Below are 15,745 nucleotides of genomic sequence, written 5' to 3' on the forward strand. Positions count from 1 at the left end.
TCGAAATAACGAGATATTATGTTGTGAAATAACATTATTATTAATAATACATCGTTTAGAATATTTGATTGAATGCTGAATGTTGCGCTTGTTTAATTTAATCAAATTAAAACTTTAATTGTGATCATTAAAATAATTGAATATTAAATATGTAGTGGCCATGTTTTGCTCATATATATATAGATATAGATATAAGTATACAGTGCTATGCATAAGTTTAGACACCCATGCTAAAGTTGACTAAAAAGAGGAATAAAAAATCATCTTTTGGAAACTGAACTTAATGCCTTAATTTAAAAAATTAGGAAAAATCCAACCTTTAAGGACACCAATTTTCTTTGTGAATGAATAATGTATCGTAAATAAATAAATGTTCTTCCTTAAAATACAGGGTGCATAAGTTTGGACACCCCTATGTTAAATTCCCATAGAGGCAGGCAGATTTTTATTTTTAAGTATTTAAAAAAAAAATTTTTTAGGATACTATGCATCCTGATAAAGTTCCCTTGGCCTTTGGAATTAAAATAGCCCCGCATCATCACATAGCCTTCACCATACCTAGAGATTGGCATGAGGGTACTTTCCATAAGATCATCTCTCGATGCAAATCAAACTAGCTATTAGGCTAACTGAAATAAAACCATGCCAATCTCTAGGTATGGTGAAGGCTATGTGATGATGTGGGGCTATTTTAATTCCAAAGGCCAAGGGAACTTTATCAGGATGCATAGTATCCTGGATCCATGAAGTAACTGGCCTTTAAAAATAAAAATCTGCCTGCCTCTATGGGAATTTAACATAGGGGTGTCCAAACTTATGCACCCTGTATTTTAAGGAAGAACATTTATTTATTTACGATACATTATTCATTCACAAAGACAATTGGTGTCCTTAAAGGTTGGATTTTTCCTAATTTTTTAAATTAAGGCATTAAGTTCAGTTTCCAAAAGATGATTTTTTATTCCTCTTTTTAGTCAACTTTAGCATGGGTGTCTAAACTTATGCATAGCACTGTATATATATATATATATATATATAGAGAGAGAGAGAGAGAGAGAGAGAGAGAGAGAGAGAGAGAGAGAGAGAGAGAGAGAGAGAGAGAGAAGTAGTGAAGTAGTGATAGTTCATTCTAAGTTTACTCAAGTGGAAGAATGTGACTAATAAACTTAGGCCTACTAGCACTATGCATTATATTTTGAAAAAGAAGTGGATTATCTTAATATCAAAACCTTACATTTTCTCTGGACTCAATGATAAATACATGTCTGACCATTGGAACGAACCAAAAAAACTAGAAAATCGCATTCATGACGATTTATGGTGATTTTATTTCCGTTAGCCCTTTGCCTACATTGACGCTGATGCATTAAAGAGGAGGGGCTCCCCTGTTCCAAGATGGCGGCTCTATTGACGCATTCGTTCCAATGATGTCGTAGCCAAGGCGACATCTAGTGTATATATCTATGGCGTCAGAGCTAGAAGTATCAGCCAGGTAAGAAAATATAAAGTTAATCTAAAGGCAAAGTCTTTCATTTATGTCAGTATTTCGGAAAGTTCTGGGATGCTTTTAAGAAAACAGTTGTGCTGCTTAATATCTTTATAGAAACCATGATTATTTTTTGTTCAGGATTCTCTTGTAAAATTATAAATGTATTTACTTTTACATGCAGCCTTTCTGAATGAAATTAACTTTTGAATGGTAGCATCTGTTTTTGATAGCAATGGCTTTAAAATTAACAATGTATGAGGAATGACTTGGTGTAACATATTGTTATAAAACATAATGTGAATTTTCAAGTAATGTTAACCACACACAGACCTTAATTAACTTGAAAACTAGCTAAAGCTAAAACCCATTCAAAATCTAGAACTGTTGTGGGAAAAAAAAGAGATCCTTATTTGTACATCACATTAATATGAAATATATGATCGCATAAATACCCGCCATTAAACGCAAAGCTTAGTTTGCTGTGTGTTACTCATATTCTTCCTTGTTTATGGCTTTGTTGTTGCTACAGCAAGCATCCAGATGGCCGGTTGGAAGTGACAAGACTAAATTATGATTGGGTTTGGCATGGCATAACAGGGGTTTGATGCACTCATAACATCCATAACACCCCTCCCATGTGAAACACAATGACAGAACCCATTAGGCCTATTTTTTTCTCCCCAAATTCCTGTTCTCCAAAAGCATTTGAATCAGGGCCTGACCTCTCCTCCCATTATGGCCATTTAGCGCTGCTTGCTATTGCACTCCAGGCAGACTGTCTTTAAGTATTAATGACTTCATCAGCAGTTCTTTTAAATTACCCATTAAGATGCAGTTTTGTCCAATCCTTTACTGCTGGGTCTGCTTCCTCTCACCAACAGCTACAGATCTCTTCATATGAGGAGGAACAAAACCTGACGTCTATTAGGGAGACGAACGCTTCTTTAAGTCTGTGCCTGTGCTGACGGATTATTTCCCAATGAAGAGGCCCAAATGTCTACCATGCCAGGTTAGTAATGCTAGTTTTACTGTACCTTAAATAAGACTAAATGATTTGGAGATCATTGTCAGAGAGTTGTTTCATCTGACATTAGCTAACTGTAAAATCATTGGGTGTCAGACAGGGAATGCTATAAAAGTGAATGTTTTGGTTTTACAGATAAGTTTATGCATCACATTTTCGCTCCGCAACCTGCTGGTTTATTGCTTTCCTTTTTCCAGAACCCACATCTGTATGGCTCACAAAAAGTCATTTCTTTTTCTAAATTAGTTTTTAAATCATTCACGGTGGGAAAGAATTTCTCTACTTTGCATTATTTTTCATCATTATAGGCTCATCGGCTCTATATTTCTTCCTTTTTTTGTTGCTTCCTTTTTGTCTTTTATTTCACAGACAGTGAAATGTGAAATAAATAAAAAAAGACTGAGATGATATAAGAAAAAATCTGCATTATCTTTCATAAAGCTTTTTGAAGAAACATTTTGGTCTAGTCAGTATGGTCCGTATTCGCTAAGAGACCAGAAAAATAAATGTATATTTATCTACTAAAATATTCTTAGTAAACCTTTCCTTTTTTATTTTTTATTTTCAAATTTAAAATTACACTAGCAAATTACTACAACATACGCTGTGGCACTGGCTCAACCAATGGTGTGAGTTTGGGTGCGGGATTAACAGCAATGGGTGGGTGTGTTCTGTAATATATATTTGTATGCATGTCAAGTCACCTTTATTTATATAGCGCTTTTTACAATACAGATTGTTTCAAAGCAGCTTTACATTGATAAAAGGAAACTAAGGCTAAGTTTGTTTAGGCTATACAGTGTTCAGTGTTGATTCATCTCTGTTGTAAAAAAGTTATTAATTTAGGTCATTTATCTATACAGAAGCTCTGGAGAAAACAGTGATTTCATTGTCTAGCTCAGTTTAGTTCTGTAATACAATGGTGTCAATGCAGGCAGTTCAGTAATATTGTTGAAAATTAAGGGTCCCCAACTAAGCAAGTCAGAGACGGCTTGCTTAGTTGGCAAGAAGAAAAAAAAAAAACCTTGGGAGAAACCAGGCTCAGTCGGGGTGGGGGTGGGGGTGGGGGGCAATAAACAAACAGTGCATGATTATGATTCAGGCTGCATTACAGGTCAGAAGTCAGATTGAATCGGAACATTCAAAATATTTATCCAGTTCCCTCTGCAATATACACAGCACGAAACAGACAGATCAAATGTTCAATTGCGCGAGTTGGTCTTTTTCAAAAACATACAACACAGCCAGTGTAGTCTCATGGGTTGGTTCTTTTTAGTGAATCAAAAACATAGCCTACAGCAAAACTTTTCCCCAAATATTTATTCCTTACAAAAACAAAAATAATATGTTAAGAAAATGGAATCATTAAGAGGAATCCTAACCAAAACCATTCAATTATTCCCAATTCCCATCCCTAAAATCTAAAAACTGAACCTTGATTTGTTTAAAGGTTTCTGTATCTGCTCTTAATAATATATTGGTTGCTTTGCTTATTTAATGCAATAACTAGTTATGTAGCTTACAGTTTTAGCGTGATGTTCAGTGCACCGCTGATGGAATTGTCTGCAAAACACAATGCTTTTTTTTTTCTCGCCTTTGCACCATAGATAGAGATAAAGATAGTTTATTCAGACTTTTGGCAAAGTCTTGTCTCATTTCAAGGACTTGAGAAGCTATTCAGGGAGGCAGCATTTAGATGTAAATCTGGATGATATAAAACCCCGCTATTGTGAGATAAGGAGGTCACAGATGTCATCACAGTGTCTTTTATGTGATAGCTGTTCAGAGACGACGAGCTAGGATTGAACCCTGAGGTGACATGGTGGTGCACTAAACAGGACAGAATGTGTCTGCGTCAACCTTCTCCCAGCGTGGGCTCCGCACGCGCACACAAACACACACACGCGTACAGAAAAACACCCATGATTCGCATCACAATGCCAGTCATTTTTCCTCCTCATTGCACCCGATTTCATCAGACCTGCATGTTTCATATTGATCTGCAAAAAGGGTTTTGAAGGGATGAGAATAAAGATGCAAGATTGTACTCCAGCACAGGGGGTATTCCAATAAAATAAAAAATAAAAAAGGTATAATAATTCAACTTGATCTCATGGCAATACCTCTGACCCCTTAAGAATTCGTATGAATGACCAACCTCTGACCCCGCCCCTAAACCTTCCCATCACTGGTCTTTAGACAAATCGTATGAATTCGTTTGAGTGAGGTTGTACGAATTTGTTCGAATTAGACACCTTTTACTCACTCAAACGAATTGATCGTGAGATTACATTGAATAATTTACACTTTTAGTGGTATAAGTATAAGGGATAATGTACATTCAGCCCGTTGTTATCTCAGAATAAACCCCCCACAGGGTGATGAGGATGATCTTGCATCAGCCTGAAGGGGGTTTATTCTGAGATAACAAACGGCTGGATGCACATTATCCCACTTATTATACGGCTACTTGCCACAGAAGTAAATAATTAGACACAAAATATTGATTGAGTTTAAATATTTTATTAGGTCTTTAAACGCAAAGTTGCTAGCGCGGCAAGTTCAAACTAGATGGACATTTAAGATATATGGTATACAGTCATACCACTTATAACACAGCATTTCGCCAGATAAATAATTATGGAGATAAGAGATATTGATTTCAGATTAAACTGTTTTAAAACTGGTTGTATCTTATAATCCAACAGTGTACAAAACAATAGTCACAAAACGGCAACTGCTGCGTTTGAATGAAACAAGAGAGAGCGGGTCCACGATACTGGATGGCATAATTAAAAAAACTGCACACAAAATATTGATTTGACTGAGTTTTAATATTTCATTAGCTCACCAAATGCAAAACTTCCACAAAGAAAATCAGTTCCTAGCAAGCAAATAGCGCTGCTGACTTCAGTAACCCGGATGAGCCTGTGTTATCTTTTTTCAGTGGTTGTTATCTGGGAATAACATACCACTGTATGGCGCGATTGACCAATCAGAATCAAGTATTCCACAGAGCCGTGTAATAATGTTATATAAAGGTGATCACATCTAGCATCACCAAACAGAATACAAAAATCATTTATAAATCATTTATATAAAAATAATTGCTATTTATTATGATATTGTGTACTTAGCTAGCTAGTCAGTTTGTTAGTTAGTTAGTCCCTGCCCCAAAATGGTATTTTAATTGTGAAATAATACAACAAATTCCTCAAAATTGCACCCAAACTTAGCTTTAAAAATGTAAGAATTTAACAAAAAATTGAGTTCTGTAACGTTTAGTCTACATGTATTAGCTTTGATGACATCTAAATGCTAGAATACTCCCAGAAGTTGACTAAACAGTCTTTTAGCAGCTAGATATACATTTTTCTGCAAAAACAGAAAAAAAAAAATACTTCATGTTTCAATAGCAAATACCTCACCACAAGAAAGAAAACCATGCTCATTAAGCAATTTTATACAATCTTGAAAGCGTGGTTATATTCTGACATCTCATACTCTTCCCTATTCCCTGTAATTCAGGGAAGGTAGAGCTGAAATAATAAAATGCAATTTGCTCTTTAAAGGTCAACTTTCTAAATGTTCCATTTGCACAGTTTATGAAAAAGGTTTTTCTTGATTTGCATGAATATTTAACAAGCCACCGTAAACAGCTTACAGACTCAGTTTCTTAAATGCATCCATTTACAATACTTATGTACCTCAATCTTAGCCACATTAAAGAGATCTCTATACAGTACATCATGCTTTTAAAGTATAATATGAAATCGTTAACTATGCAAATGAGCAGAAAATGGTGCTAAAATGGATCAAAATATACATTTCAGAGGTGTGTTGTGTGTATGCGTGTGTGGTTGCCTTCCGCACTCTCACTCGATGACAGCCTGGCTCCTCTTCGGGGGTAACACCCCTGGCCTAAAAAGGCAAAACATAATGCCGTTGCTGCCGGGGACTCTAAGAATAAACCACACAGTCCAGTCACAGATAAGGTTACCTTGAAACCCGTCCTCCCTTCTCTCCCGTGTTTCCTGACCCACACACATCATGGGTTGGTAACAAACATAAGGACAACCTAGGGCTTGATTTGCTCTTTTGACAGCATAGTCTTGTTTTTTCCCTTCCTGCTGGTACTTGGTACCAGTTGGAAGTGTATAGTTTTTTTTTTCCTGTCACTTTAAGCAACAGGTGCCTTTTGGCTTCCTTGTAGGGGGCCCTGGCATAAATCCAAGTTTTATCGGAACTCCAACAGGAAAGGCACAGAGAGACATTGTGGTGCTTTCGATCGGAAAACTATTCTGGACTGGGGAATTGACTCTTGAGATTGTGTTCAGCCTGTTAGTGCATGAGAGAGATGGAAGGTACTGTCAACTTCATTTTCCGGTAACATTTCTAAGTGCATTTAACAATAAGAAGGTGGAAGTCAAGTAAATGTTACTGTACTGCATGTGACAAACTATGCTACTAACAGTATACAGTCAAGTACCTCAAGTTAACTTAGTCTCTTAGTCAAGTTAACCGTCTTTTAGATGGCAGCCATCTGCTTTGAAGGGGAATTTTGTAGCCGAAAGCTGCTAAAAATACACCATATCATATGGCTCTATGGGAATCTGTACTCCTTTGAAGCAGGCCTGTGATCATAGCACAGCTTTTTTAAGGTTTTAAGGCAGTCATCAACTGAAATAATCAGCTAGAGAGAAAATATATTTAAAGGAATTGTTCACCTATGATAATTAATTTACATTACAAATGATTAATTAACTCGTTTAACCTTCTGTCGTTCCTAACCAATATGATTTTCTGTTTTCTGTGGCACACAAAAGGAGAAATTTTTAATACTGTGTCAGTCACTCTTTTCCATGCAATGACAATGAACAGTGACTGAAGCTTCAAAAAGGACACAAATGCACCATAAAAGTGGTCCATGCATATATAACAGGACTTCTGAATTCGCTGCAACCAGTTCATTGAGTCAGTGAGTTCGATTGAAGAATCAGACTTGTTCGCTTCATGAATAAATCACTCACTGAAAAGCTTTGACACAAAAGAATGATTCACTTACAAACAGACAATCGCTGCTTCTCTCAAGAACAGCAGATGTCATGATTATCAGTGAATAACAAGTTTCACAGTTATCTTATGACTTTTAAAGACTTGGAATTACAATAAGTCATGTGGACCACTTGTATGGCTCCGGAAAAGTTTAAGTCCCCATTGAAAGCGTAAGGTTTCAGTGTCTCTCAGTATATTTTCTTTGATAGTTGATGTCATTTAGATTTAGAAGTGTTTTCTCAAGACACTGAAATCCTGTCAGCTTCCAAACACACAAAAAAAGAAACCTATTCAAAAAGTTTGAAACCTTTTTGAAGTCACTATTAGTGACTTGAGAAAAAAACTATTATTGACGTCAAGGGCCCGCATAAATGAGCCCCAGTCTTGCGTGAAATGGCTTAGTGTGGCAAAGACTTAAAAGTAAATGTGATATACTTATTAAACTGTGAAATGTCTCCCAGATCAGCCTGAATAAATCACATTTAAAGTGATACTTGAGGGAATAGCAGTGTAGAGTGTTTTTTATCCTGACTTCATTGTCTCAACAGCTTTCATTTACTAACCTGGGATTAGGTGCCATGGATATCAACACACGGATCCTAGGAGGACAAGGTTTTATATTAAAATAAGCAATGCAAAAAGGGCTGTTTCTTTCCGCCACTGTTCGGTTTACAGCGCGGTGAGTTTTGAAGTGGCATTTGTGCACCGTGTTGCCATGGAAGATTTATCCTAAGCCTTTGGTGTGTACACAATCTGCGATCTTATGTTTCTGTACAATCAGATACTGAAGCTTGGAGACAATCTGCAAGGGCAAAATCATGATAACATACAGAAAGATGCACCAAAACTCCAAACTAGCTAAGCATAGGGTGTCTACAGAAAGCTTCTTGAGTCAGCATTTGGATGGGATGTCTAATCCTAAGTTTGACCACTGGGACCGATGTGAAGAGATGCAACAGGTGGTCTTAGTGGACACTTTCGGCGTGTGACATCTGTATCAGACCCCCACATGCATAGACACGTCATTATGTGCAAGCCAAGAGTAGAGATAGCAGAAAACACTGCTTGTGTGAGCAACAGGACCAACATAAACAAGAACCACAAACCCGATCTTGGCTCAGATTCACAATGGATCATCCACAAATACATTTCTGTAAACACAATCACAACTGCTTGCGCACGAATCAATCATTACTATGACTTAAGTCAACAAAATTGGCAAAGATCAATAAAGGGGTCTTGTAAACGCAGCAGCGTATAAAAAGGTTACATGTGGCGTATGTTTAGACTCTCTGTGCAGCAATTCAGACTGAGCTGCCGCAAGAATTTATATCCATTTAGAAAAGAGGCTTTTAAGGGGGCTCCAGCCAACAGATGACACAGCGCCAGCATTCCTCATGCGGCCTTGGAGATGTTTTAACGATGAAACATTGCCATTGCAGATTTGTGCACTATCTAAAGACAGCAAGTTCAATTCAATCTCTCTCCCATTCATCTGCTGTCTAGCTGTCTTTGTTTTTATAACTCTTACAACCTGTCTACACTGAGTTTTATTAACAACTTTCATCCAGCGTTTTTATACGATATCCCAAAAGTAAAATATATATATAAAAAGAAAATGGGTTTTTGTCCATATTATGAAAGTCAAGCTCCAAATAGGACAACTATATGAAATTAATCTTTTTATTGTATATTGTAGGTCTTCTGTTCCTATTTAAATTTCCTTTAAATCTTCCTTAAACTCTTCCTTTAAATTTCATGGTAGCTAGCTGGTTTGATATTGTTCCAATGTGATCAACCAGCTCTACCCATCATGGACTCCAAAACAACCAAGATGTCAATCCTTCCAGTGACTACTATAAAAACAGGACCTTATTTTTTGCTATAAATGACCAGCTCGAACCAGTTTGAAACCATTTAGAATGTTTTTTATGGGTTAAGCTGTTTTGTTTGCACTTATACATTTCATCTGTCCCTACAGCGCGGTCCTCCACCACCACGACTACCATAGTCGAGACCAAAAATGACGTGAGTGCACATCCAGTACGTTCGTCCAAGCGCACCATGACCGATGACCTGTACAGCACGTTCAGCTCACCCATGGCCTGGATCCTCGTGCTGGCTCTCGTCATAACATGGTCAGCCGTGGCCATCATCATGTTTGACCTGCTCGACACCAAGGATCTTGAAGGTAGGTCTATCTCTCTTATCTTTGTCTAATTCCCTTCGATGGAGAGTTATTTTGGTACAGTTGTCCTGAAGGGTAGGTTGGGTGCAGCAGTCGATTATTATGTAGGCTATCTGATTGGGGGCTTTATAACAGCACATTCTCTTGGTAAAAACAGGACCCAGATGAAGCGTAATTGGGTGTTTGGATGGGCTTTTACAATGTGATAAAGCTCAGAGCTTGTTTTCTGGCTGGAAGTTTATCAGCAGTGCCACAGGGCAAACTTGTGAGGCTTCTAAGAGTGGGAGGGAGGGATATTGACTGGATCCTGATAGCATTGACAGTGACAAAGATAGATAGGGTGTCCCGTTGGCGGGCTGCTATCAGCCACCGCTGCATTCATGCAGAGTGCTGAAAAAGTCCTTGTAGGACACCGTTTTACCTACCTGATGATACATTAGAGTCCATTGTTGATGCAAGGAAGATGATAGAATGGTTGTTTTTGGTGCTGAATTGCTTGAAGTTGCAGTCATTCGTTTCTCAGTGTGATTCAGTAATTCCATAATGACAATTTTGAACTCCTTCAACTGTTTAAAAAATTGTCATTGTTTAGAAGGATTTATCACTGTCATTGAGATCACATCACAACTCATTCACAATTCATTCCATCAAAAGCTCTAGTACACAAACACATTAACCCATTTTTGAAAGTATTTCAAAATGGAAACATTAGACTTTCATTTCATGTAGTTCACTACATGAAACACACCACCCCACATAGTAGGTGTCACATTTACATTTAATTATTTCTAATAAGTTTCCCTCCTTTTTCCACCCTGTCCATCATCATGTGTCATCCTGTTGCCATCCAATAAAAAGCCCATACATTATACTGTGACGACCCCTGTTTACCACCTGGTAAAGACTCTCTGCCTGCAGTTCAGTGCTAATGCCTGTTTGTGTGTGTGCGTGTGTTTTTCCTGCATGCAAACAGGGAGCAACTGTCACTATCATCTCAAACATTCATTCAGACATGCAAATATACTGAACCATCTAATATGCCTGTCATGAACACGACATCACTTCCTCTAGACTGTCATGCATTCCATTCAGAGTGACACTCCACCTTTGATTTTATCATAATGACAAAGTGAATTGTGGAGCTAAGTTCACTTTGAAAGCAGATCGCACAATGCTTTATGGTGATAAAAAAAAAGTGATTGCTTCAGATTTTAGACACCTGATCAAATTTTACATTCGTTTCAATCACCTCCAGAAAAAGCAAATCTCCTTTGGAGTGCTTGTATTAGAAAATGCACAACTGCGTTATTAATATTTCTCTATACACTGCAAAGCATTATTTTTATCTTGCTTTCCATTAGTATATAAATAATTGATCTAAAACGAGATCAATTTACTTTACGCAACATTACATAACGTATCTTGAATTTTTCTAAACCACTGGCAAAGAGTTTGTTCTCCTCTTATGAGATATAAATAAAAATATGAGAAATAATATAAGATATATTATTTTTTTAAATCTCAATACTAAATTCTGCTTCAAGTACAATTATCTCGTTTTAATATTTAGATATATAAATGAAAAATACAACTTTTTCCTTTAAGGAAAAATAATTAAAGGAAAAGATTATTAACAGTGTGGAAAAATAAAAAGGTGTTGTGTCACCAGAATGTAAGTGTTCGTCTTTCATAATGCATAAAATAATGGTTTATTTTGGTCTCAAAATGAAACACATTTGCTTTGCAAAATAACACATTTGCTGTACATTTATTTCAATGTGAAACTAATTTATCCTCAAGAGACAAATAAAAGCTTCTCTATAGTGATTTAGATTTAAATTCACCTGATAAGACCTGATATCATGGTATGGGCTTGATATATAGGCCATAATAAAGTATGACATCATCAAAAAGCTTGCGGAACTGACTTTTTAATTCAAACAGGAAACTGTATATTTTTTTGTGAGACTTTAAACCATAATTTTATTCGAGCCAGCATGACATCAATAAGCTTTGTGCCAATTGCTCCCTTCCACCCTGTGATGATATCCAACATTCATGAGTTGACGTCTACTTTGCGATATTGCTTTCAATAAGCCTCAAATTATTCAATCAATTAATTTTATTCTAACATCGATAACTATGCTTTGAAAGCACTGTAGCTTGACTTCGTTTATTAACTGTGTGGTATTGAACGGCAACTCCTCCTTGCCATGCAGAATGATTTGATTCTTCTTTTCATTAAATGCATTGAGCAAAACAATGATATTTTACCTGTAGAATATTAATGCAGTATTCTATGTTGCAGATTTCTCACGTTCTTTACAGGAGAAGGAATATATACTTTAATTTCCCTCTCAATGCACAGCTAAGCCTGGAGAAATGGCCTCGTAGGCTACGCGATGCGGAATCACGGGGAGGAAGTTGGCACTTTGGCCCATCTTAACACAGCCTTGCATTTACAGAGTCTTTACCATTTGACTTCAGGTGGTCTATAACGGTGGTTCTCAACTGGTTTTGCTTATGAACCCAGTTTTTTGCAATGAACAGTCCAAAACAGTACTAAAACTGTCTATCCTACAAAACTAAACAGAAATATCCATAACAAAAAAGTTAACTAATATAATTATTTTACCTTGTGTGGCTAAATTTCAATGGGTTTTTGAGAATGAAGGGATGTTATGCAACCTTTCCATGTTGCCATCCATCTTTGTTTTGCTAGCAAGTCCCACCAGTTGAGAGCCACTGTTCTACAAAACAATAAAGAGAACATGTGTTTCCACCAATTACATTGAATGGCAAGAGTATTGTGATGACAATAAAGGTTTTTTTTTTTTATAGGTATAAGATATATCAGAACGAATCTGCCACTGCCTCAGATGGCAGGATTATGTCACATGTACAAAAATCAACACTTTGTGTAAACATACACATATGATTGGTAACACACTGTAATTCCCTTTACTGTTGGTGAGCTGTGGTCATGAAAAGAAGAGTAGAGCGCAGAGGACTGTGCAATGAGAGTGAAGGGTGAGGCTCTGCTTACTTTCAAGACAGGATTCAAAGACCATGTTCCCCAGTGCCGTGACTGAGATTCTGTGTTGGGAATGATCCCCCTCATGCCTGAGTTTCTAAGATGTGGAATAGTGTCCTCTTTTTGCCCTGGAGCCTCAGTCACATGACTGGTGCAACGTATAAGTCTAAGAACAACATATAGGTGGTGCACATACTCACTTTCTAAGCAACTGCATCAGAGCTCCTCAGAACATAGATACAATTAAATTAAAAGTACACAATATTGGTAAAACTAATGTTTGACTATTATAGCACGTAATTGGCTGTGATTATGCCAAGTAGGGCATGTTCCTTGATCATATTTCATATTTGGTCACAGAGCAACAATCAACCTACCATTTCCATTTTCCATTCAGGAACATGTCCTACTTGGCCATGTCACCATATCATAACCATGAAAAACTGCAGAGCTAGATTTGCAAATATGCAGAATAATGTCATGTACAATGAGCAAATAAATTAATTTTTCCACCAAATGAAAAAAAAAAAAAAAAAGAAAAGTTCGTTCAGTATTTTTTCCAATCTCGTTTCCCAATATTTTTTAAACCCAATTGGATAAATATTATTTTTCAGTAATTTTCTGCATATCTTCTTGCCAAAGGGATAAGGACAATGAAAGTAATTCGATAAATATTCTTTGGAAGAAGAAAAAAAGTCTTCTGGATAAAAAAAAAAAACTGCAATGTTGCTTCTCATGTACATTTATCTTATTTTAATAATGTTTAGACAAAAAAAAAAAAAAAAAAAACGATTAAGAAAATGATTTTCTGCATTGATATGAACAGCAACCATTTCACTGTATCACAGATAAGAGCGAACCAGCACATTATCACTTATGCAAACAAATAACCATATAATTTAAAGTACACACCTAATTGAACATATAAAAACTGCATTGAACTCTCTGTAATTTGTCCTCAAGATATACAATTCAAAATCAGTGTGTATTTAGTTAAGCATTCATCTGTATGGTTTTCTGTCCCTTATATTGATTTCAAAGGCTTAGCTGCACTGCCCTGAGGAAAATGTCTATTGTTCCAGATATCTTTTATATCTTAGGAGATTTATTGGAGTTATCTGTCATAGAGACATCAACTTTGTCTCTGATTTTTTCTCCTTAAGAGAAATAAAAATGGAAACATGATACAGAAACAACGTATTATGGATATATAACACATCTCAGATTATTGGTCATATTTTGATTAGGTATGTTGGCAAAAAAATCTGGAGGAGTCACATTTGAGATTATTGGGTCTTTTTCCAAATAGAAACATAAGCAGAAGACATATTAAGCAAACATTTCTATTTGCTCTCCTTTTAAACTTATTTTCTGTCTAGAAATACAGAATTAAACAGAACTCATTTGTATTTTTCCTTTCCTACAAGTTTACACGTCACACTCAAGCACCCAAAAATGTAAAATATTGTCAGTTTTGAGAGTGAAAGCTTATGTTGAATTTCCATAAAGTAGGTTCAAAAGTTAATCAAACAAATGTCACTGAATTCATCAGTATTGCATTAGCATCTCTGTGTAAAGGAGATGTCACAATTACGTTACGAGGCCTGAATTTCAATGCAGCCAGAAGCAAACATGAGAGAAGAGTGTGACAATTTAATTTGCTATAATAAATGCTCTAAAATGCTCTACTTACGTAACACATTCACACTACATATGTATCCTGCTTATTGTAGCCTACCAGTTTTTGTTTTTTTTCTCTCTTAAAATGTGAATGTTTGCAGTTTCATTTTCACTGTGACATGGATTAATATGATGTCTCTTTTCGGACCTTCCCTGTGATTTTGTGCTGTAAGAGTGATTGTGTTTTGTTTATAATGGTGGCTAAATGAGCCTGTTTATCCTGCCTACAGTTCTGAGCATGCTCAGTGAGGGTGACCCAATGAGAGTGTGTGTACAGTATGTGTGTTGCTATCACACACCTCTGCTTCTGTGTCTCTCTCCTAACAGGACCTCAGCCACACCGTGTCAGGAAAACATTAAAGGAAACAGGCAGCCTTAGAGGCAAGCCATCTTATTACATCTTACGCATACAAGCAGCGATTATGTAGTGACCAACAAATTTGAAACAGTTATCTAAATTAATAAGCCACAGTTTTAAAAATGTGACTAGAAAAATGTCACTGTAAATGTAATTTCCTCATCCTGAATGGCATCTTCAAGCAGCATTTTTAAGGGATGCAAACCCTTTTCAATGTCAAGGTGACAAGATCTTTAAAGGTGATGCGAGTCTTTTTGTTTACCTTAAAATATAGACTCCTTTCCCAATTTAATTTGTAAAAAGATGTCACTCACATTTTTGAGTTTAGATCTGAACTATGACTACAGACCTATGGTTGGTTTCTTTGTGGCAGATTATTGCAAAAGTACTTAAAAAAAGGTATAGAAATTTACCATAGAAGCAAATGAGCAGGACTAAACTATTTTAATTTTATACAAAATATATATTTGACAAAATAATTTGGACTCTAAGACAGGAACATCAAAGACATATGTCTAATCAAGTTGTGTTCCAAATTTACAAAAATTGAGCCAGCTAAAGTACCATTTCCATGATAACACAATGTCCAATTTCAAAATCGTCAAATCATCAAAATGATTATTACTAAAATATGTGGTAAAGCGCTTCAAGTGTCCCATTACTGGAATGTAAGAAATCACCCACTTTACCTTTTAATTAAGAAAATGTTAGTAAATTATTATAATAATAATATTATCTATCACAATTCGAAATACAATTTTGTGCTAATTAATATAATGAAATATGGTTATGCAAGTCATTATCGACCTAATAGGCTTTTTTAGATTCACAACCTAAAACAGCTTTACTGCCCATCTAATGTACCTTTACAAGCTAACTTTAACACATGCAGATTATAATAGTTGACCACCAGAATA

At 36.1% G+C, this 15,745-nt stretch overlaps 1 protein-coding gene across 12 annotated transcripts in view; it reads left to right on the plus strand.

The window, feature by feature from the left end:
• Positions 1–6,466: 6,466 nt before the first annotated feature.
• Positions 6,467–15,745, plus strand: part of trdn (triadin) — a 53,678-nt gene continuing 44,399 nt past the window's right edge. For 7 of the 12 annotated variants that reach the window (XM_079889359.1, XM_079889363.1, XM_079889365.1 and 4 more), the window contains exons 1-4: positions 6,546–6,877; positions 9,550–9,759; positions 10,615–10,653; positions 14,798–14,851. In XM_079889359.1, the coding sequence (XP_079745485.1) occupies positions 6,862–6,877; positions 9,550–9,759; positions 10,615–10,653; positions 14,798–14,851 (319 nt within the window). In that variant the 5' untranslated portion in view covers positions 6,546–6,861. Of the gene's footprint in view, positions 6,878–9,549; positions 9,760–10,614; positions 10,654–14,797; positions 14,852–15,745 lie in introns of all 12 variants that reach the window. The other 5 variants (XM_079889364.1, XM_079889370.1, XM_079889361.1 and 2 more) reach the window with 3 other exon arrangements.

Source organism: Squalius cephalus, assembly GCF_949319135.1.
Source record: "Squalius cephalus genome assembly, chromosome: 12".
NCBI classification, from domain to species: Eukaryota; Metazoa; Chordata; class Actinopteri; order Cypriniformes; family Leuciscidae; genus Squalius; species Squalius cephalus.